The sequence below is a fragment of the Kryptolebias marmoratus genome, linkage group LG19, assembly GCF_001649575.2.
Source record: "Kryptolebias marmoratus isolate JLee-2015 linkage group LG19, ASM164957v2, whole genome shotgun sequence".
Taxonomy (NCBI): Eukaryota; Metazoa; Chordata; class Actinopteri; order Cyprinodontiformes; family Rivulidae; genus Kryptolebias; species Kryptolebias marmoratus.
In genome coordinates, this window is record NC_051448.1 from 13,819,644 (window position 1) to 13,841,263 (window position 21,620).

A 21,620-nucleotide genomic window follows, 5' to 3' on the forward strand; every position below is an offset into this window, starting at 1 on the left:
TTAGCCTCACAAATTCCTTCCACTGATAATCAATTTGTGTGTCAGCCTAATCAGGAGAAGGACCTCTCTCAATAAGGGGAGTGTTATCTCCGCTTTTAAAATCTCAGATTCGACTATTACTCAAGATTAAACACTTATGAAAGCAGACAGCACAGATGATAGAAAGATGAATAATGAATCGCATTATTGTAGATAATTGGAGCATGAATGATGAAAACCCAAAATGAAAATGACCTTTAGGCTTTTTTTGCAAGGAGTTAGTGTGAATTATGGATCACTGAGCACAAAAAATGTAAGTTTTAAGACGAGTAAATATTTTCTCAGAAGTAACTGGGGTGTTATAGTTGATAAACCACAGGTTTTATTTAGAATTGTTTTGATTTGTCTGAGCTAAACTAAATTAAGGGTGAATGTGGAAGGAATTAGTGGGGAATTTACAGCCAAACCTATACATGAACTTTAGCAGAAAACTGCCACCAAAGCAGGAGAATATCTGTTTCTCACCTGAAGTATAGAGGCTGGAAGAGGCGTTCCTGGAGCCTCTAATGGATCCTGCAGAACCCCAGAGGTCACCAGGTTCTGCTCGTCTCCTATAGCTTTAAGACTTAACAATCCAGACAAAAACAAAGCTCAGGTCTTCACATGTTCAGGCATAGGTAATACTGATCTTTAGACAGCCAGTGATGCTAAGAGTTATTTCAACATGAAGGTTTTATTTTAAGACTTTAGACTTTCAAGATTATGTTCAAATGGTTTATTTTTACATTTAGTCCCATTCTCTCACACTGTTCAATCAATCATTTGTTGACGTAAAACTCTCTGCTATAGAAACAGAATGAATCGTTGGTATAAAGTTATGCAAAGTCAAGTTAAGTTTATTTGTATAGCACATTTCAGCACAACTCAATTCACGGTGCTTTACATCATAAAAACACAAAGTTAAAAAGTCATAAAAACAACAACATACAGTCACCAAATGAAATGCAAAAGTACATTACTGGAGGAAGTCCCGGAGGCAGAGGTTTACCAAACATGCATCACAAACCACACTCCTATTTCTAATTACTTGTTTTCTATATCAATAATAGTATTCATTTTACTCTAAATGACACTCCTACCAGTCAGAACTGAAATTACAGAGGTCTAAAACAAAGGACTTATATAATATATGTATAAGAAGGGATGGATATTTAGAAGGGTATCCATCTTAGCCACAATCAAGATTTCAAACAATATTTGTCCAAGTCATTATTCCAATTACCAATATCTAAAATAGCTGTTTTAGTCATAATATGAATACTCTACCTGAAATTCACTATTTAAAGCTGAATGTATTAAAATGTTAATGATGTTATAGATATCTGGAGTAGTTTTTCATTTTGGATATGCAACGTGAAACTTATGACCAGTAACAATGTGATTCTGGTTGTTTAAAATGTAAATTAAGCTTACAAATTTTATTTTGGATATTCACAGTGTTCATAAATAGTGAAAATGTTGGCTACTTGTAGATATCTGGAATTGAAAGCACAGTTATAAGAAATTGCAAAAAAAAAAAAAAGTAATTTCTCTTATGCAGTATGATATTTGGCTTATTTGAAATGTTGCTTGTAGGTAGAACCAGAGGCATTCTGGATAGATGAAATATTTAACTTGGAAGAACTGAAGTTATGGATTTCTTGTTTTTGAAGAGCGCTTCCAGTATTATATGACAAACCGGCTTGCCATAAGCCTGCACCATAACTTTAAGACTAAGCCAGATATTTAGTAGCCATTTGTTGATTATATATCCTAGAACAATAAGTGTTTATTTTACTAAAAACATCTACGTTTAAAGAATATTTTACTGTTCATCGGCTGATATTTGTGAACCTTTAGGTGGCGCGATGTGATTTCGTCTCCTCCCTCCCTCCTCATCCAACATGGCGTCGATCGGGGCGGTTTCAGCTCCAGCATCACTGGGCGGGACCGCGGCGGCTCCAGCTGCCAGCAGTTGGGCACTTCCGGCCGGGGTCGGGTTTCTCTCGCAGCTCGGGCATTTAAATGGAGCAGCAGGACATCAGCTGCTGCCACATTCAGCGCTGCTCTTTGATAGAAAAAGAAAAAAAAACCTCTAACAGTCACCTATTATTTTTCACCGGAAACCGACCGAGATAATTAATTTTTGGGCAGCGAAGCCGTTTGGTTTTTTTTTTAAAGCGTAGAAGAAGAGCGGGAGGCTGAACAATAACGGCGGCTGCACTGACTGACAGCAGCTCGGTGCATCATTTCTTGAACTCCTCTGCTAGCTCTCCTGGTAACGTAATGTTGTTCCTGGCTAGAATGATTTAGGCTTTTCTTAACAGAGCTTGTTCATCGATAATAGATAGGTAAACTAAAACAAACTCGTTTGAAACAGTGTATTTGCTGGAGTGTTTTGCTAGGAGGACCAATATAAGGTCGATGAGAGAGCAGGATTTATTAGCTAGGACTTAATTTGGGACAAATAGACAACTACTTGCAGTCATTAACACAAAGCCAAATAATAACAAAAAGCTCCCAGCTTTATTTTGACTTACATTAGGCAATAAAAAGAAATCAACGAACTGAGTGCAGAAGGTTAAAGACACATTATTTGCTTTTATGATTTGAAAAATAGATAATTTTCAAGATTTCATAAATAGATTGTGAGCCACATACGTCATCACATGTAGAGATTTCCTACTTTAAGGTTCCTCAGGATATAACTTTGCCAGGCTTTCAGGTCAGTTAAAAAAAGGCAAAACAAGCTGACTGATTGCTCAGTTTTTCTCCATTATCACCTATTAATAATTTGCCATCTCGTCTTATTAACTGCTCCAGCTATAAGTGCACAGCAGCCATGTTCAGCTGGCTCGGGACCGACGACCGCAGGAAGAAGGAGCCAGAAGTCTTCCAGACGGTCAGCGACGGGCTGAAGAAGCTCTACAAAACCAAGCTCCTGCCGCTGGAGGAGAGCTACAAGTTCCACGAGTTCCACTCTCCAGCCCTGGAGGATGCCGACTTCGACAACAAGCCCATGGTCCTGCTGGTGGGACAGTACTCCACCGGCAAGACGAGCTTCATCCGGTGAGAAACATGCACCCCGTGTGTTCACTTCAAGCTGCGTTTGGAGATTGAAACAGCACACTCAGAGATTTAAAAAAAAAAAAAAAAAGAGGGAGAGGCTGACACCAGAAAGAACTGATGTACTAGCATGTATAAGAAGCCTCAGCTTTCAAGGAACCACACCTTAGCCAGCTTTACTGACTCCATAAAAAGTTTTTTTTTAAATCACGCACTCACAAATTTGCAGCATCTGGAGGCACGGCAGCCCTGCGTGGTGACGTTCCTGTGTGTTTACAGTAAAGAGAATGACAGATGGACTCGGATCTGCTCCAGACAGATGCACCTTCTTCACTTGGAACATGAAAAGTTTTGGGTTTATTTTAAAGTTTTGCATTTTAATGGACAGTTGATTAGAAGTTGTAGCTCTTGAATGAAGGCATTAAAGTTGGAGAGAAACAACTTAATTATGGCATCGAAAGCCTTCCGCCATCTTGTCCTTTAAATGAACAAAAATAGGCAAACAAACTTTGGTATTATCTTATTTCTCTGTGTAAAGTGATTTAGGTTCTTTATTTTCCTTGTAGGTGTTCTGTTTAACAACTCCTACCAGGGTTCTGGATAAATGTCTTGCTAATGGGTCTGTGTATGTAAAAATGGACATAACTCAGTCAGTTTTACAGATATTGAGCTAAACTTTGGTGTGGAAGTAACTGAGAGTGGTACCTACTTATACTCTGAGCGCTTACTGATTGTGCAAGATATGCGTTTAAAAAAAAAAAAAACCTCCATTAACTACTGGAACCAACTCCGTCTGTTAGCAAAACGTCTCATTAATCAGTGAATGAATTTTAACGAAACCTTCGGAAAGTCATCGTTGGGTCAACAGCTACAACTCATTTGCCTTTGGACATAACCCAATTCAAGATGGCCGCCACAGCCAAGTCACCGGAGAGAACGCAAAAATGGCTCAGACTCAGCCAGTCTTGCAGCCATTGGGCTAGAATTTGGCGTGGTAGTAGCTGAGAGTCAGTCGCAACACGCACTCCGAGCGCCAACAGATCATGTGAAATATTGGAATATTGTGTGAGCTTGTGGGTAATGTTATTTTCAAGGTTTGCCCAAAACGACTCTAACGTCCTCACTTTCATTCAACATCATGTGATCTCAGTCTGAAACTCTGGCACGAAATGCGGCGGGCGATATGCGTTCCTTCAAGAAGTGCCAGGCCTTTAAAGACTTCTGTTTTTCTTGTCTAACGTTGGTGTGTTTTTCGTCATGTTTAAAGTTAGCCGAAGAAGTGTTTTTCTCACCATCCCCTCCTTACCTTGTGTGTGTGTGTGTCCTGTCAGAGCATATGACCTGGAGTTAGTGTGTGTGTGTGATGGTGAGAAATGTTAGCAGCAGGGTGTTGAGCCTCTTCCGAGGTGAAGGGCTGCTGCTGTCATCTTGGGCCTCTGACACACACACACACTCCGCTGGACAAACACACTTACAGAGAGAGAGCGAGAGTGGCGGGTAATTAGTGGGTTAAGTCAGATAGAAGATGCTGTTAGTGACTTCCTGCTACATGGTGTAGACATTAGCGCTCTCTCTTCCTCTTCAGGGTTTGATTCCTTCTCTCTCACCCTGCATTTGAAAATCTGACCTCGCAACGTTTTACCAGCAAGACGCAGAATGTACAAACTGACCTTTGACCCGAGCTCCGGCTCTTGCGACAGTTCCTTCACTTCATGGCTCCTGTTAAAGCAAGCCTCAGAGAAGCGACACACCAGTGTGTTTGATTTATTTATTTATCTTTGCAGTTTTGCCTAAAATGCAAATCAGCGTCTCTTTTTCTCTTCGCGGTCAGGTCCTTCTCAGCCGCGCGGCGTGTCCTGCTGAAGGAGCCATCTTCAGTTATTCGTAGATCGGCAAATCTGAACCTCGCTTTGAGTCTAAAACTATTGATTTAACCTTTTGAGCCGTCAAAACAAAAGAGAGAGAGTCAGGAGGAAAAAGAAAAGAGTACAGGTGTGACGAAACGCATTCCTTTATGCAGCTGTGGCTCATCTTATATGAAATACCTTTTTAGCTGTGGGCTGATGACCCGTTCGGTGGTGGACTTTCAGTTTAATCTTTCTGAAAAACGACGTGGATGACATGTCTGTGAGCTGCACCCACGTTCAGTAAGATGTCATATATCACACGTGTGCTGTAGCTGTGTGAAGGTTATGGATTACACAACCTCTCCTCAACGAGGACGGCTCACTATACATGTGGATGTAGAGACGGCTCCGCCAGGCACTGCTGGCTCCTCTGGCAAGGTGTGTGTGTGTGTGTGTGTGTGTGGAGACAAATCTATAAGGAAAACTGCACACATTGCTTCACTCTTTAAAGAATGACCCGTTTAGCTGTTAGTGCATATTTTAGGGTCTGTGTTGACAATGTCTGGGTTGTGGAAAACCAGCAGAAATGAGTTCAAACCGGAAACTGAAATATTCGTCTCTCAGTCTACAACAAAGAGACGCATTCTGCTTCGAGTCTGCTCCAGCACCTCGGTGTTCGATTTAAAAAAAAACAAAAAACCTAATAGAAAAAGCTCAGAAGAGTCGTGCGCGGTTAGTACAAAATGAAAATCTGTTCAAGGGAAAAACAACGGCGCTCTAACGGAGGCTCGCTATCCAAGTGCGGCACAAAAGTTCAGCTCGACAACATGAAATCATTCCACTTTAAGGATTCATGAATTTTCATCGCCAAAAGTTACAAAAATGCAGCAGGTAGTGTTCCACCTGTTTCTTGTTTATGTAAAAGTTTTAGTCGAACCCCTCATGGTTTATAATTTTTTTTTTTTTTTATCAATTTGAGTTAAATGCCACAAAAAAAAATAGAAAAATCTGTGAGAAGAAGTGACACAGTGTTCAAACCTTGTTCATTTATTTACTTTTACACGAACAAAAGGCGTGTTCTCAAGACTTTTATTTAACAGAATCTTCCATCTGTGATTCCGCTGATTACAAAACTCCCCTCCTTGCTGCTTCATACAAAAGTCTCGAGTTTTGCTTATTTTGGCAGCTGCTTACCTCCAAATTCCCGTAAACAAAAAATGCAATCTTTCTCGCAGCGGCAGCGTCTAATTTGAAGCAGATCCGTTTTCAGATGCTTTCCAAAATGCAGCTCAGCGTTCAAACCAATTTGTTTTCACAGAGTTACTCAGGCAAAGCCCGAAGCACTTGGGTTAAAGTGACATTCATAATTTTTCGAAGTAAGGTTGTTGATGACTCTTTGAATGATCACAGAGTTTAATTCTGACCAAACCGATGAGCTAATGGCTAGTTTGAGCGAAGCGAAGACCAAAGAGGACAGCTGCCATCTTTAAACGGCTCCAATCTAAAAGAACAGCTTATAACAGTTGATGTGAACGCTGGTTTATAAGCTTTACTTCTGGTAATTTTGCATTAAATTGTTATTTACGTACAACTCTGTGGTTATTTGCAAGCTGAAACAGCAGCAGCACCTAGCTGCAGCACGTCCTGCTGTAATATCATAATATTTCTGCCGTATTAAAGCATGTAAAGGTTTATAAAGGTTCATTACAGATCATTAAACTCAGATCCTGTAGCTCTCTGACATAAGCAGCACGGGCTCTGTATAGACAAACCTGAACCTGCCAGCCACTATTGTTCTTTGTTTCTGGTAGATTCTTTATTGCAGGATTATTCCCACATACCGAACGCCTTCATGTACGCTTGATTTACTTCCACACACTGCTGAGTTGTTTGGAAGAAATCCCTCATCCTGTGCCGCTAAGCGCCCTGACCTGCCGTCTCACCTGCAGCTACCTGCTGGAGCAGGACTTTCCCGGAATGCGGATCGGGCCCGAGCCCACCACGGACTCATTCATCGCGGTGATGCACGGCGACACGGAAGGCGTCATCCCCGGCAACGCCTTGGTGGTGGACCCCAAGAAGCCCTTCAGGAAGCTGAACGCGTTCGGGAACGCCTTCCTCAACAGGTGAGCGCAGAGCGCCGCTCGTGCTTTTGGTGGACAAAATGTCGTGCGGAGGTGAAATGTGTAAACACGCAGGGTGGACGGGGGGGGCGGGAGGAACGGCCGAGTGAGAATCCACACCACCGCTCCACATTCCTGTGTGATTGAATTTCCCTCCCCAGGCTTTTCTCTGTAGACGGCTGAGTGTGTTTGCGTGGCAGAGGGTGAGCTGCGCAGCTGATGGTCTTTGCACAGTCATTCTTCTGGAAAGAAAAAAAAAAAAAAAAAAAGGGCCCCAGAAACTCTTTACCCTCGAAGCGGTTCCCTCTCTGCGAGGACACTCGAGTGCTGTAAGGAGAAATGCTGACTGTCAGTGGGGATTAGAGAGAGGGGGGGGGATCGCAGTGAGGATGACCACGAACCTGTTCATATTTATTCAGCTGAAGAAACACGAAAAGAAGACGGGATGGAGGAGAAAAGTGAAGGGAGGTAGAGCTCTGGTGCAGGGCGATGTTTGTTATTAGAACATTTTACACTTCTGTCCTGATTTTTGTCTTTTTGTCCCCTCTTCTCCTGTCTGTGTGTGTGTGTGTGTGTGTGTGTGTGTGCAGGTTTGTGTGCGCCCAGCTTCCAAACCCTGTGCTGGAAAGCATTAGTGTGATTGACACGCCAGGTATTCTGTCCGGAGAGAAACAGAGGATCAGTCGTGGTAAGGCGCTCACTTGTGACTCTCACACATTTATTTCCCTCTGTTTATGTTGGCGTGTGTGTGTGTTCATTGGAGCTGTTCAGCTGCAGACTCCCAGTCCAGTTGAAACACAGTGTCAGCATTTCCTTTGGACGTGTGTGTGTGTGTGTGTGTTTCAGGAGGATTAGGCTGCGTTCATTTCAAAGAGCAGGAAGTTGTGACAAAAAGATGAGCTTTAAATTGACTCTTGTTCGCTCTCTCACACACTCACACACACACACACACACAGTTTAAACTGAGCACTTTATCCACAGTTTTGTACTAAATTTTATAAAACAGAATCTGTTTTTTTTAGCTTGTCAAACCTTTCAGATTCAGCTCTGTTTCTTGAGTAAAGAGCGATCGACATCAAGTACAATCCTAATTGTTCCTAACCTCACTTTAAAAGCTCTGAACTTTCTCTTTAAACCAAATAGTGGAATCGTAAGCCCAAACTGCAGCATCCGTGATTCCCTCCCTTCCCTTTTATGTTTTTATGGTTCCTTTCATCCTCTTTTATTTTTCACTGTCGGCAAAAGTGCTTCAGTGACCAAGAAAGCCAAGAAGCTTCATGTGCTGTTTTCAGACACAACATAATTCCTTCACTCTAAAGGTTATATTAACAAAAATCAAGTCATAAAACGTTTAACGGCTCTTATTTTCACTGTAATGGTTACAAAGGATAAACCCATTATACTCATAAATGAGATTATTCAAAACTCTATCACTTCTACGTGATTTTTAAGTTGAAAAATTGAGTATTTTTGTGGAAAAACAACCAAAGTAGAAACCCACAGCAGCAAAAGTGTAAAAACCCCAAACTGCTGATATATTAAGCAGAAACCGTGAATATTCAAACAAAAGTCTTAAGATTAGTCCAACATAAACATAGTTCTAAATTAGCTCTGGGTGTAAGGACTCCCCACCATCTCTTAGGTGAAGTTGATACATTTAATCAGGTTTATATGAAGACGTGGAAGGGTAAAGAATAATTGGCTGCTGAACATCAGCTCCAGCACGTATCCAGCAGTAAATCAGGAGGTAAATATTGAGTCGTAGTGACACTGATCGGAGTCTCTGTGGCTGTCTGCTGCAGGCGAGGGGTGGGGGGGAGCAACAAACTTTGGTTAACCTCACGAAACAAAGCTCTCCCGTTCCCTTCAGATGAGACCCAGCATGATGTGCATGAGGCCGTGACAGTGATACGAAGGTCACATTACAAACAAACGGCGTTGTGAATTCTTGAGGTTTTCTGATAAGAGTCTTGAACCAGCAGCGGCAGAAGAGGATTAATCCGACACACTGCCAAAACAAAACAATCGCTCAAGAGCTGTCAAAGAAGGAAAAAACATCACACCTGTCCCAAGAATTCAGACTGCAATCCAATGAAACACCTTTGGGCAACTTTATTAGAGAGGATGTGTTGTTCGGTCTCTTTTTAAAGAGAAAAATGGTGGCTCGTCTTAAACTAAAGTGCATCGCGTCTCTCCTGCACGTTAGAGATTAAATCTGTTCACACACACACCGGTGGTCATGTTGCTGTCGTAGTGTGGTGGAAACTAAAGCAAAGAGGCAGCGGAGAATAAAATAAAATAAAGCTGCTGTGTGTGTTGGTATGTGTGTGTGTGTGTGGCATTCCCAAAGCTGTATGGTTGCATCTCTATACCAACCACCAACATTTAGAAAAGAGCTGAAGGACTTAAAGAAAGTAATAAAAAACACTCTTTGAATTCCTTCTTTTGTTTTACTCTCTTATGCTTCGTTAGGAGAAAAAAAGGAAAAAATATATAGATTTTGTTCCTAAGAGGTTAGTTAATGAGTGTGACTGAAGTAAATTATGTTGTAAAAGTGTTTTATGATTACAATGGTTGGATTAAAAGCAGATCTTTGGAGCTAAAAAGAAGAGTTTATCTGCCGTCAATAAGCGGTTTGACTTCATGTTGGTTTAGTGTGACGGCTCAGATGATTCAGCCCTGCTTTGGGTAACGATTGCTTCCCTGTATTAATGGTCTGTATTAATGTCTGTGTGTGTATCTGCTGTGGTGTTCTGCAGAATCCTGAACTCCAGGAGTGTTCTTGTGCAGCTGAAGTCCAGCTTCAGTCGGCTGCAGCTCGTCGGGGCGGGCGGGGTCGACGCAGTTTCACGGCAATTCATCGGCGGTTTTTGTCTCCAGTTCTCCTGTTGGGGAAACAGCTGGGACCGAGTGATTTGTGAACAGATTGTTTTAGGCGTGGTGGTTCGTTTAGAACAACCTCACGCCAGCTGAGTTTTTATTTATTTTATTTGTTTTAAGTCAAATCAGATAACAGGAACCGAGTCAGGACAGCTGTTTGCTCTCTGGAGACACTAAGGGGTGGGTCAGTGTGAGGGTTTTTGTTTCCACCAAGTCAGTTCATTTGTTTATTACCAATATGTTCTGTATGTGCTATCTGCATTGTTCACCTGTTGCATTATTCATGTATTTGTGTGTGTGTGTGTGTCCAGAGGCAGACTTGTCAAGCTATAGCTGTCTGCGTAGATGTCCTTATGGAGGTACTGTAGATTATTCAGCAATTGTTGAAGAAAAGGCTTAAAAATCCCTCTCTGGATTTTTGGAAACTGTGTGGCTTGTCTGCATGTTCTTCACTGGATTGGTCACATGATGTTTAAAACAAATGATAATAAAATACAAATCTCTGAGACCATCTTGTAATCTTCTAGTGACACATTCAGAGTGGGGTTCTGTGGAAAGGTTGGGAATAATCAATATCTTACCTGCTGCAGATAGCCCTTGAACAACCTCAGTTTGTAAAAAATTGAGTTTATTTTGACCGATCTGCTTTAACAAGCTAACAAAGTGGACTAAAACGACTCCAATCTCAAACATTTCACAGCCATTCATGCAGAAACTGTTCTATAAACCTTTTCCTTGTTGTGAATTTCACATTACATATTCATTTACATACAATACTGGGGTTATTTGTGGGCGAAAGGCTGCGCAGCAGCTAGCTGTAGCACTCCTGCGCAGCCTGGGTAGCTTCTCAACTTGAAAAGATCGAAACTCTCCCTTTAAGGGCACAAAGTGGAACACGAAGCCTGAGACCCTGCTGGGTTTTAGCTTTGTCTTGTTTTATTGTTCTGGTTTTAACATTTTTATGAACAAATGAGTATAAATACTTATCACCTAGTTTCCAGTAAAACTTTGACATGTACTGTCCTAATTTGAGGATTTAGGAGCATAAATGGGGCGTTCCACACAGCTAAAGTTTTAGTTTTGTACACAAGTTAACTGAGGAATCTGCAGGAAATTAGTTGTTTTGTTTATCAGCTTCCATTTTTACTCCAGCAGCAAGTTTTACAAGAAAAACAACTTTTTTTTTTAAATTTGTTTTTATTGTTCTCCCCAACATGTGACACATTTCCCAGATGAAGAACGATCCGCGATGTTTCAGAATCTAAAAAGCATCTTTTTTATTTTTTATTTTTTTAACGCTGTAGTTTCCAGCTGTTCTCATAAAAACACATCTGGAGCCAGATTTACTTCACAAACCATGACTAACGCTTCGCTCGTTCCCACCGAGGGTTTATAGCTTTAATTTCTTGATATATTAACACTTTTCTGGTTAATTATTTGTGGTGAAGCCATCAACCTTTCTTTCACGCTGCAGTTCTTTTGAAGAGTTTGTTAACCTTTCTGTAGATTATAAACCATCCTTTTAACTGTAGCAGAGTGGTGAGTATGTAGGAAAAAACAAAATTTTTATCACCAAAATAAGAAATAAAATTACACTATGATATATTCAAAGCAGAAACTAATAGAAAGCCTTTGGGTTTGTGTTTGTTTAGGTTTGTAATTTGAATAGAAAAAGGGTTTTGTTGACGCATCTTAATCCTTCAGTTATGACTAAAGCTAACGTCTACAACTAATTCACAAATGATCTCCTGGCTCTTCAGGTTGATTATAATTATTAATGGAACCCGCTGGCTCTAAACGCCCTTGAGTTGTGCCTGGAACTTCAGCTCATTAATCCACAGCTTGTACTTTTTTGTCCTCGTGAAACTCCTCCAGGTAAGCCTGAGTTTTGTCCTTGAAAGGGACAGAAACTCGAGAGAAGCGAGCGGCGGATTCAGACACTGATCCAGTAACGTGTCGTTAACTAATCCGAGCGTTCGGAGTCCCCCCCGTCGGCTTGTTTATCGTACACAACGCAGGAAAGCAGGAGCAAAATAAGGGCCCCCAGTTGTTTAACCTTGGGAGCTGGGTCTTTAGGAGCAGACATTCTTTTCTGTCAACATGAGCCAATATTACCCTCCTCTGTGAGCCGGAGTGACTTTCTGTGGGGAATATTGCTCCATCTCAGTATTCCCCGTTTTTATACATTATGTTGACAATCGGTACCAAAAATGTGCTTTGAAGGGCATAAAAACGTTCTGACTCAGTCTGTGTTTCTGCGTTTGTTACGAATGCTAAACTGACGCCCTGAGAGGTAAACGCTGCAAATAAAAGGATAAACAACCTCCCTTGGTCCTTTTCCTTTCTCCCCCTCTCAGGCTACGACTTTGCAGCCGTCCTGGAGTGGTTTGCAGAGCGAGTGGACAGGATCATCCTTCTGTTCGACGCTCACAAACTGGACATCTCGGACGAGTTCTCGGAGGTGATAAAAGCCCTGAAGAACCACGAAGACAAGATCAGGTACTGCAGAGAATGTGGATTTAAAAATGCCAGAGTTTCACACAAACAAAGTTCAAGTTCTTAGCTTGATTAAGCGTCCTGAAAGTGTTGGTTTGAGTAACTTGTTTGCGTTGTTCTCTGCTGTTACGACACAATGCAACACATGACTTAATACAGTTAGATATCAAGGACTTTATTGTCCCCTTGGGTAGATTTGTCTGTTCTGACCCGATGGCTGCCTTCACAAAAACAACAACAGTTTTCACTGGTGCTCAGGATCCTTCCAGTGGTTGATGCTAGGCTAAAAGTTAGAGCTCGCCAAAAGTGAGCCATTCAGTAAATTTACAATCTTGACTCCCAGTGGAGACGTTCAGGAGACTCTTTCCTGAGATCTGGACCTCAGTGAACCAGTGTGTTCAGTGGCAGCGCCCGTTGGACCCGCGGGTCGATTTTGATGACCGTTTGTTGGGTGTTTTTTCTCCAGGGTTGTGCTGAACAAGGCGGATCAGATCGAGACCCAGCAGCTGATGAGGGTGTACGGCGCCTTAATGTGGTCGCTGGGCAAAATCGTCAACACCCCCGAGGTAAAAACGTGCCGCAAACGCTGACGGGCGACAGTGTTCCTCTTATTCGCTGCTCAGAGCCGGAGGATTCATTTAGGCTTACTTGAAGGATGAAACGTTTTAATTTTGGGTTTTCTGTCTGACAGGTGATCCGTGTGTACATCGGCTCATTTTGGTCCCACCCGCTGTTGATCCCTGACAACAGGAAGCTGTTCGAAGCAGAAGAGCAGGACTTGTTCAAGGACATCCAGTCCTTACCGAGAAATGCGGCGCTCCGAAAACTCAACGATCTGATCAAGAGGGCGAGACTAGCCAAGGTAAGCCCACCGGGACGTGACGAGAGCGGTGACGCTGTGTCTCGGGAGGCGACGTTTCGACCACTGACTGCCGCACCTTCACAGCTGACGTGTGTAAATGTCCGCGTCGCGTGCACGCGTTTCCTCCTCGTTGCTTCTCCAGCTGTTGACCTCGGCAAAAAACTCAGTCGCTGTCACAAAACCGTCCCGCTGGTGGACAGATGTGGTGATTCTGCTCTGAGTGAATCATGACCCGCTTCCTCCCCGAGCAGGAGGTCAGGTGGGAGAGGAGAGCCGTGTTTACTTGAGCACACGCTTGAACACACACGCAGATTTATCAGAGCTGAGAGACGGTTTCCTGTTTGACAGCTGATGGTGTGTGTGTGTTTCAAGGACACTAGGTGGATGCAGGGAAACGAACACATGTCAACAAAGAAACAAAACAAGGTTTTCTTTGGGCTCTGCAGTGCTGGGTTTATGGTTTTTTTTTTTTTTTATTAATTTAAACATTTACGCGTTAAAAAAGACTAAGTTCCAGCAGTTTGTCTGTGTTTGTACTGTGACGTACAGTAAGTTGATCTATCTAATATATTTATTATAAGATTTAGCTTTTAATTCTGTATTTTTCCCATAAGCTTAAAGTCATTATAATTTGGTTAAATGAAGGTTGTCGTAACACCGTCGCCTGTAAATGATTTAGAGTCACGCCCTCTTGGGTTTGACTTTTAAACTCTCGCACCCGGAGGCCTTTTTGTCAAACCCGATGTCTCAGCACTTCCTGGTATTTACATGGTTCATATTTTAGACCTAAATACACATTTATACCCTGATAAAGACAGAACGAATTATAAAACGATGACCATTTCTATCCAAAGTGTTACAGGCTTTGATTTTCCCACTGTTCTTTGGAAAGGTTATAAACACTAATATCTTACCTGTTGTGGATAGCTCTTTGAAGGACCTCAGCTTGGAGAAATAAAGCTTAAATCTGACAGGATTGACGAGAATTAATCTCAAACTATAAATGGCCACCAGTAACCATAACTTCAGCCTTAGATTACAGCTGTAATTTCTCTGAGTAAATCTTTAAATTGGTTTTCACGTCTTCGGCTCTCCGTCTGTAGGTTCATGCCTACATCATCAGCTCCCTGAAGAAAGAGATGCCCTCTGTGTTCGGGAAGGAGAACAAGAAGAAGGAGCTGATCGGAAGTCTGGCCGACATTTACAAACGCATCGAGAGAGAGCATCAGATATCGCCCGGGGATTTTCCTAATCTGAAGAAGATGCAGGTAAACAACAACAAAAAAGACTTTTTAGATTTAAGGATGAAGTTTGGATTCTGAGATCAGTTCTGGTTGTTTTCAGGACCAGCTTCAGGATCAAGACCTCACCAAGTTCCAGCCGCTCAAACCCAAACTCCTGGAGGCGGTGGATGACATGCTGGCCAACGACATCGCCGGCTTGATGGTCCTGGTGCGCCAAGAGGAGACCCAGCGCCCCAACTCGGTGGTGAAGGGCGGCGCCTTTGACGGCACCTTGGACGGCCCGTTCGGCCACGGGTACGGCGAGGGCGCCGGCGAGGGCATCGACGAGGCCGAGTGGGTCGTCGCCCGCGACAAGCCCGCCTACGACGAGATTTTCTACACGCTGTCGCCGGTCAACGGGAAGGTGACGGGAGCCAACGCCAAGAGGGAGATGGTGAAGTCCAAGCTGCCCAACACGGTCCTGGGGAAGATCTGGAAGCTGGCGGACATCGACAAGGACGGGATGCTCGACGACGAGGAGTTCGCTTTGGCCAATCACCTGATAAAGGTGAAACTGGAAGGACACGAACTGCCGTCAGAGCTGCCCGCACACCTCATACCGCCATCCAAGAGGAAAATATCAGAATAAAATAAGAGATTAGACAACAAGCTGCTCCTTAAAACTTACAGGTAGTCCCATCTCATATCTAAAGAGAAATCTCTCAGTACAGCAGAAAACATGGGAGATTTCCACTAATACCACCCTGTCCTGTCGTTTCCATGGTCCCCGTGTCTGTAGTCTTAACTCAAACAAACGCTTAGAAACTTTACAAACTAATCAACACTGAACGGCTTTCATCCTGCTGGCTTGAACGCAGCGCTTGCTCGATCTGACCTGCCGGTACCGACTAACGCTCTCCTCCCACAGTAGCAGAAAGCCTTTCAGAGGCCTTCAAGTATTATTTTACAGAAGAGTGCAGAAAAAGCTGGGAGTTAAACAGGTGATGAGTTAAAGAAACACTGGAACTCAAACTACTGGAACAAATGAAAACACTGTGAATTCAGATGGAAGAGGAATCACGAAACAGCTTATTCCTGTTAAACTTTTACTTAGAATAAGAACAAATAATAGTTAAAACCATGCAGTCCTGGTCCTTCCAGGTGTTAGTTTTAGGTTCCTGTTCCCGTCCGGTCTTTAAGGACGACTCGTTAAACGCTTACAGAGGCAGGAGAACACAAACAGAAATAAGGCAGTTCGATAAAATCCATCACCGATTATATGGAAAATCAGTTTTGATGACTGAGTTTGTACGGCGGCTGCTACAACTCACCCGGATGAACCTTTAAAAGCCGACTGATGGATCATCTCATTGTTTTCGGACTCAAACGGCTCAAATCTCATCAACAGGCGGCGATACTGTGACCACAGTAACAGACGGTGTTCTGAATGTTGTCTGGACTCGGGACTTTGAGCGTTAAATGTGCCGATGTCGTGCGTGGCGGCGTCCTGATCGGTGTCCGTATGCGTTTTGAACACGTATGCCTGTGCGGATGTTTGCATCTGCTCACATGTTCTCATCCCACAGTGGCTTATTATTTAGGGATTTTTTTATTTTTTATTTTTTTTAAAGTAGCCTAGTATAAACTAACATATTAGCCACAAAAACAAATTAACTAAAGTTTTCTCTCCCTTTTTTTTTTTTGTAGTGGCACTGATTTAAAAACGTTCTGGAAATGGCTTTCTGTTTCACATATCTCAAATACAGACATGTAATCCTTCCTCTGCAGACATTACTTTAGCCCGATGCCAGTATATGTAGTAATATAATCATCAAATACGAGATAAAATACAGCTAAGATTGGATTTTCATGTTGTGAGAAAAGTGTTGAAGGAGTAAGTGTTACAGAAGGGAAATATTTCCACTTCTTGGCCCCTTTTTCTTTCTCGTTTCTGTGCTTCTGCTGTGAATCTAATATAAAGATTAAATGCATTCCTTGAATACAGATTAAGGCAGAGAGTCAGCGAGAGTTTGCCTCCCCTCAGATAACGTTCGACGGGGGGGGGAATACGACACCGCACTCACTCCATCTTTTCGATTATTTATGTGGAATTCCTGGCGGCTGATAGGACCATTCAGTCTTATGCACACGGATCACGTTAGCCCAGATAACGTCCTCCTGACCGTCACATCTGCGGAACGCGCTCCTGATTAGTTTCTGTGTCAGTCCAGCTTCTTTACGGCGTTCTCTGAAGATCAACACGTTCACAGGTGGCGACATGAAATGGTGTTACGGTGTTTGTTTCTGAGACGACTGTCCTGTCAGAATAAAAGCTCCACAAGTGTAATAAAGGTCATTTATTCAACCCGCTGAGCTTCGACTTTTATTTTCCTGAAAATAAGCCCTAACTTTCCTTTAAAGCTCAGATTTCACCTGTAAGTCATGATAGGTTTATAAAATCATCCAACAAGTTTATCTGAAGTTAAACTATAAGATTTATTTTATGGACTAAATAAATTCTTACACTTTTACTCAAAAGTTGTTGTTTTTTTTTTTTTACACATTTTCTTTGCAAAATGACCAACAAAAGTAGATGATGGGAACTTCAACACATTTCTGTTACTCATTTAACCGGATAGTTTAGATCAGAAGTGTAATTCTGTGGGAGGGTTATGAACGAACAATATCTTACTTGCTGCAGATAACTCTTGTTGTTCTCTGGAGAAACAAAGTATAATAGTGGTCAAATCGACGAGCTAACGGCTAGTCGGAGCCAAGACCAAAGTGGCTCTAAAAGCAACTTCAGCCTGCTGAACTTCCCTCGATTCACACAAACACGGTTTTATAAATCTTCACGCTCCTGATCCTTTCCAGCAGAAACAAAAAGACAGAATGTTGGAAGTGCCCCTCAGGCTGCGAAAGGAGCGGTACAGCTAGCTGCTGCTGTCGCCGATGTTCATGTTTGCAAATGACCATAAAACTTTTGAAATGACCGGAACTGACAGGAATGTAAACGTCTAGAAAATGGCATTCATGATCTGCTGCTGAAGTTTCAGACCTGCTCAGACTAGCCCTTAGCTCATCACTCCGGTCATTAGAAGCTTGAGGAATAAAGCAGTTCTTGTAGTTTTTTTCTGCATCTGTGTCACTTCACCCTGATCCTGCTGCCATTAGGCTTTGAGAGGAAACTGGAAACGATCTCGAAGGGAAAAGAAGTCTCAGGGGAGTCTTTATCTCGGAGCGCTGTTAGTTGAACCGAGCGTGTTTCCTTCTCTGTGTTTTGTTGATGTGGATGGTTTGACCCCCACTCACTATCCTCCTCATGAGACACCCCTGTTCGGTCGCTTGTTCACACAAGCAGTTAATCAAAGAACGGGGAGGAAGGGGGTTTAAGTGACTTGGAACGTGGCGTGGCTGGTGTTCAGACGGGCCGCTCTGAGTGTTTCAGAAGCTGCTGATCTGCTGGGAATTTCACTCCGAACCATCTCCAGACCATACAGAGAATGATAAAAAAAAAGTAAATATCAAGTGAGCTGCAGTTGTGTTGGATGAAAATACCTTGTTGGGAAGAACAGGCAGACTGGTTTTGAGGTGACAGAAAGGCAACAGAAGCTGAAAGGGTGACATGTTGAACCGTGAAGCTAAATCAGCTAAAAACACTAAACCGAGGCTCTGATAAACAGGCTCACCAAAACTGGACAACAGGAGATGCATCTGACGAGTCTGGATTCACTGGAGTACAACAGAGCACCTTTGGGATCCATTGGAGTGGGTGATTCCTGTCAGGGACATGCTGCCGAAATGCCCAAATCGGCTCCAACTTGGTACCCATAAAGTGGCTGATGAGTGTATAAATAAATAAAAACCTGAGATCGTCCAAAGAGCCATCTACAACGGGTAAGATAATAATCGATCATAACCTTTCTGAAGAACCTTCACCTTCAAAAGACTCGAACTATCCCTTTAGGGGACAATCTGGCACGCTGTTGAAAACATCAGGTGCAGAAGGTGGAATTCCTTCATGTTATTCCTCACGGCGTTCCTTCTTTTCCTGAGCTGGGCTCAGGGAGGACGTGTCAAAGGAAGCTTGCGATAAGTTACTTATCACTTCTTCCTTAAATGTTCTTAATTCTTAAAAAATTTAAAAAAAATATATATGTTCATGTGAACGTGTGGAGAGTTTCCAACGCGATGACAGGAAGTGGAGCACGTGACTCTGGCTGGGAGCCACAAAACATTTTTCTATCATCCAGGGATTTCAGCGTGTACAGTGTTCGTGTGTGTGTGTGTGTGTGTGGTGGGAAGCCAGAGCATCATTTTACACGGGGCCTGTAAATCACACACACACATGCAGAGAAGATCCAGCACTCTCTCCTCTCACACAGGATGTTCTGTTCTTGTCCACCACTTCCTGTCTGCTGACCCCCTCTCTGCCTCTCTCATGGACGCGTGAATCCTCTGTTGGCTATTCTTAGCTGTAAAATGGAATGCCGGGCGGCGTTAGAGCAAACAAACAAACAGAAGCAGATCAATTAAAGGTCTAACAGCAGATGTGCAAGAACGTTGGGAACCACAGAGAGCTATTTTCTGATGTGTGTGTGTGTGTGTGCATCCTGGCTGCTCATTGTTCAGGAACTGTCCTTTGATAAAAAAACTAAAATTAAGTGAGGAATAATAAGGCGAGGGGGGAAAAAATAGCATTTTCAACTATTTTAGGTACGTTGTTTTGTGTCTTTCCTGGAAAGTGAGGAGGAGGGTTTGATGCCGAACCAGCCAGGAGACGGGCGGCAGATGAAACTCGCTTCAGCTCCGATTTGATCCTTTCGGCAAGAAAAAAACGCACACACACGTCAAGCGGGCTCGGCAGCGATAAATGCGAGACATCTGTCAACAGTCGAGGCGTGTGACCGCAGGAGGAGGCGGTACATGAAGGCGCAGGGTGGGGATGGTTTCACATAAACAACCATAGCTGATCAGTTGTTGTGGTAGAAGAGGTTTTTGTTCAATCTTCGTCTTGTCAGATGTGGGCGAAACACTATAAATCACAACCAAGGTTTTATGTTTAAACCTTCTCCTTTACCTCGAGTCCCATCAGGCTGAGGACGGTTGTAGACGTGAGACGGCAGCGCCGTCTTTTCATCTGCAGGCCTTTAGGTTTACCAGCAGCTCACGCTTCCTCTCAGCTCCATCCCAACAGGGCTGCTGCTCAGTTACCTTCAAGATGAATCCACCAACAGGTCCTTGGCGACTCGGCGAGTTTCCCCGGCGTGTTCTTGAGGGGCCGAGCCGCCTCGTCTGAATGGCGTCACAAACCCTGACCTCCCTGCTTACCAGAGCCAATCCCCAGCTCCTTCTGGAGGATCCCCAGGTGTCCCCAGGCCAGAGACGGCACAGCATCCCTCCATGGGTTCTGGGTCTGCCCCGGGCCGTCCTCTGAGTGAGCATTTAGATGCCCGAACCACCTCGACTGACTCCTTTGGATGCAGAGGAGCTCCGGCTGCACTCTGAGCCTCCCCCCCGCCCCAAACAAAGGAGCTCCTCGAAGGCCGAACCCGCTCATCCTACGAAGGAAGCCCATTTCAGGATCTCATCCTCGCCTCATGACTACAGGAGAGGGGCGGAACATAAAGACCAGTAAACCCAGAGCTCCTTCTTCACCCCGACGGACCGCAGACAAGGCCCCAATCTGTCGACCCATTTCCCGCTCCGTCCTACCGTCCCTCGTGAACAGGACTCCCAGACTCCTCCACTCCACGATATGAATGGATGAAGAAGAAAAGTCCAGCTGGCTCCGACTGAACCACTCAGGATCCTCCGCTCGAGGCAAAGACTCACCCCTGACCCGGAGGGAACGGTCCACCCTGTCTCCAGCCAAGAACCGTGGCCTCAGAAGGTTTTGTTCTGACTTAATCAGATATTTTATGTTAATTGGATACATTCATTTTTATAATCCGTCGGTCTGTTCGTCATTTCAAACGAACATGTTGAAGAACAAAACAAACCATGTTCAATAAAATGATTCTGGTTACATTTATCATCTTTTCTGTTATTATCGGGGAATATTTGGCTAACTCTCCCTCTGTGTGTTTGTGTGTTAAAAATAAGCCAGAATCAGCCCTCGCACCCGATCCTTGAACCTCTTCCTGGCTCAAACAGAGGTCACGGTTAAGGTCGACTTCCTGTGAGAATACACACTCATGCCACACGCCACAAGCGAACACGCCTAAGTTCAAGTTTGGCTTCTCTCGCTGCGAAAAGGTGCGACCAATGGAACCGTCGGATCCGTTTGATCTGCTTCAAAGTCTAATCAAAGTATTTCGTTTTCAGATATCAGCCTCTCTAAATGGAGACAACTGAATGAAATCAGAACGACAATAATTCACTTTAAAAAAAAAAAGTCTTCTGATTGGTCGTTTCCTGGCGTGTCTCCTGATTTCCTCGTCAAAACTCAGACAATCATCCAGGAAGCTGCGACGTGAGAGTCGCCCAGTTTCTACATCACTCATGATAACGTAAGGAACCGCGCTGGCCGCCGCTAATACACTCCCAAGATGCTCCTGAGACTGGAAGACTAAGGGAACTGGGGGTGGTGGGGGTGCTGTAGCACCCCCTTGTGGATGAAAAGAAAGAACGTGTAAAAAAAAAGGAATAAGTGAGTGAACAAATTAAATATATACTGTATCTCTGTGACCTGTGCTGGCAAAATGAGCCACAATGAAGAGTTTTCCAACCCTGACTTGTTATTATTTACAAATTCTTCAAAACAATCTGTAGTTTACAAGAAACTCAAGTTTTATTGGTCTTCAGCCCTGTGTATGAAAAGGGGAAGCTTCATAATGACTGCAAAAATTATACGAAGGGATTTCCTGCCAGAAAAAAATGGTCAATTTTAAAGGAAATTAAAAGGATTAGTATTGAATGGATCATTTCTGAAGGCATACCTGTTAGAAAGCTTGAATTTAAAGGTACATTAGGAAGATTATCATCTACTACATGTGTCTTTATGAACTCATTTTTGCACAAATCTTAATTACAGCTAAAATTTCCACTTTTTTCACCTCAGCCTGAGCTCATTTTGCCAACGTGGGTCACTTATATCGACTAG

The 21,620-nt window shown here is 43.3% G+C and overlaps 1 protein-coding gene across 2 annotated transcripts; it reads left to right on the forward strand.

The window, feature by feature from the left end:
- The first annotated feature begins 1,986 nt into the window (after positions 1-1,986).
- On the forward strand, positions 1,987-16,888 carry ehd3 (EH-domain containing 3). Of its 2 annotated transcripts, none has more exons than XM_017409262.3 (9): positions 1,987-2,296; positions 2,842-3,087; positions 6,881-7,057; positions 7,645-7,742; positions 12,292-12,433; positions 12,897-12,996; positions 13,122-13,292; positions 14,396-14,560; positions 14,637-16,888. In XM_017409262.3, exons 2-9 carry the CDS (start codon positions 2,861-2,863, stop codon positions 15,162-15,164), a joined length of 1,608 nt encoding a protein of 535 aa, XP_017264751.1. In that variant the 5' UTR covers positions 1,987-2,296; positions 2,842-2,860; the 3' UTR covers positions 15,165-16,888. The 2 variants fall into 2 exon arrangements, with proteins under 2 accessions (XP_017264751.1, XP_024860171.1); XM_025004403.1 differs by lacking the exon at positions 1,987-2,296 and adding an exon at positions 2,306-2,743.
- Positions 16,889-21,620: the final 4,732 nt, after the last annotated feature.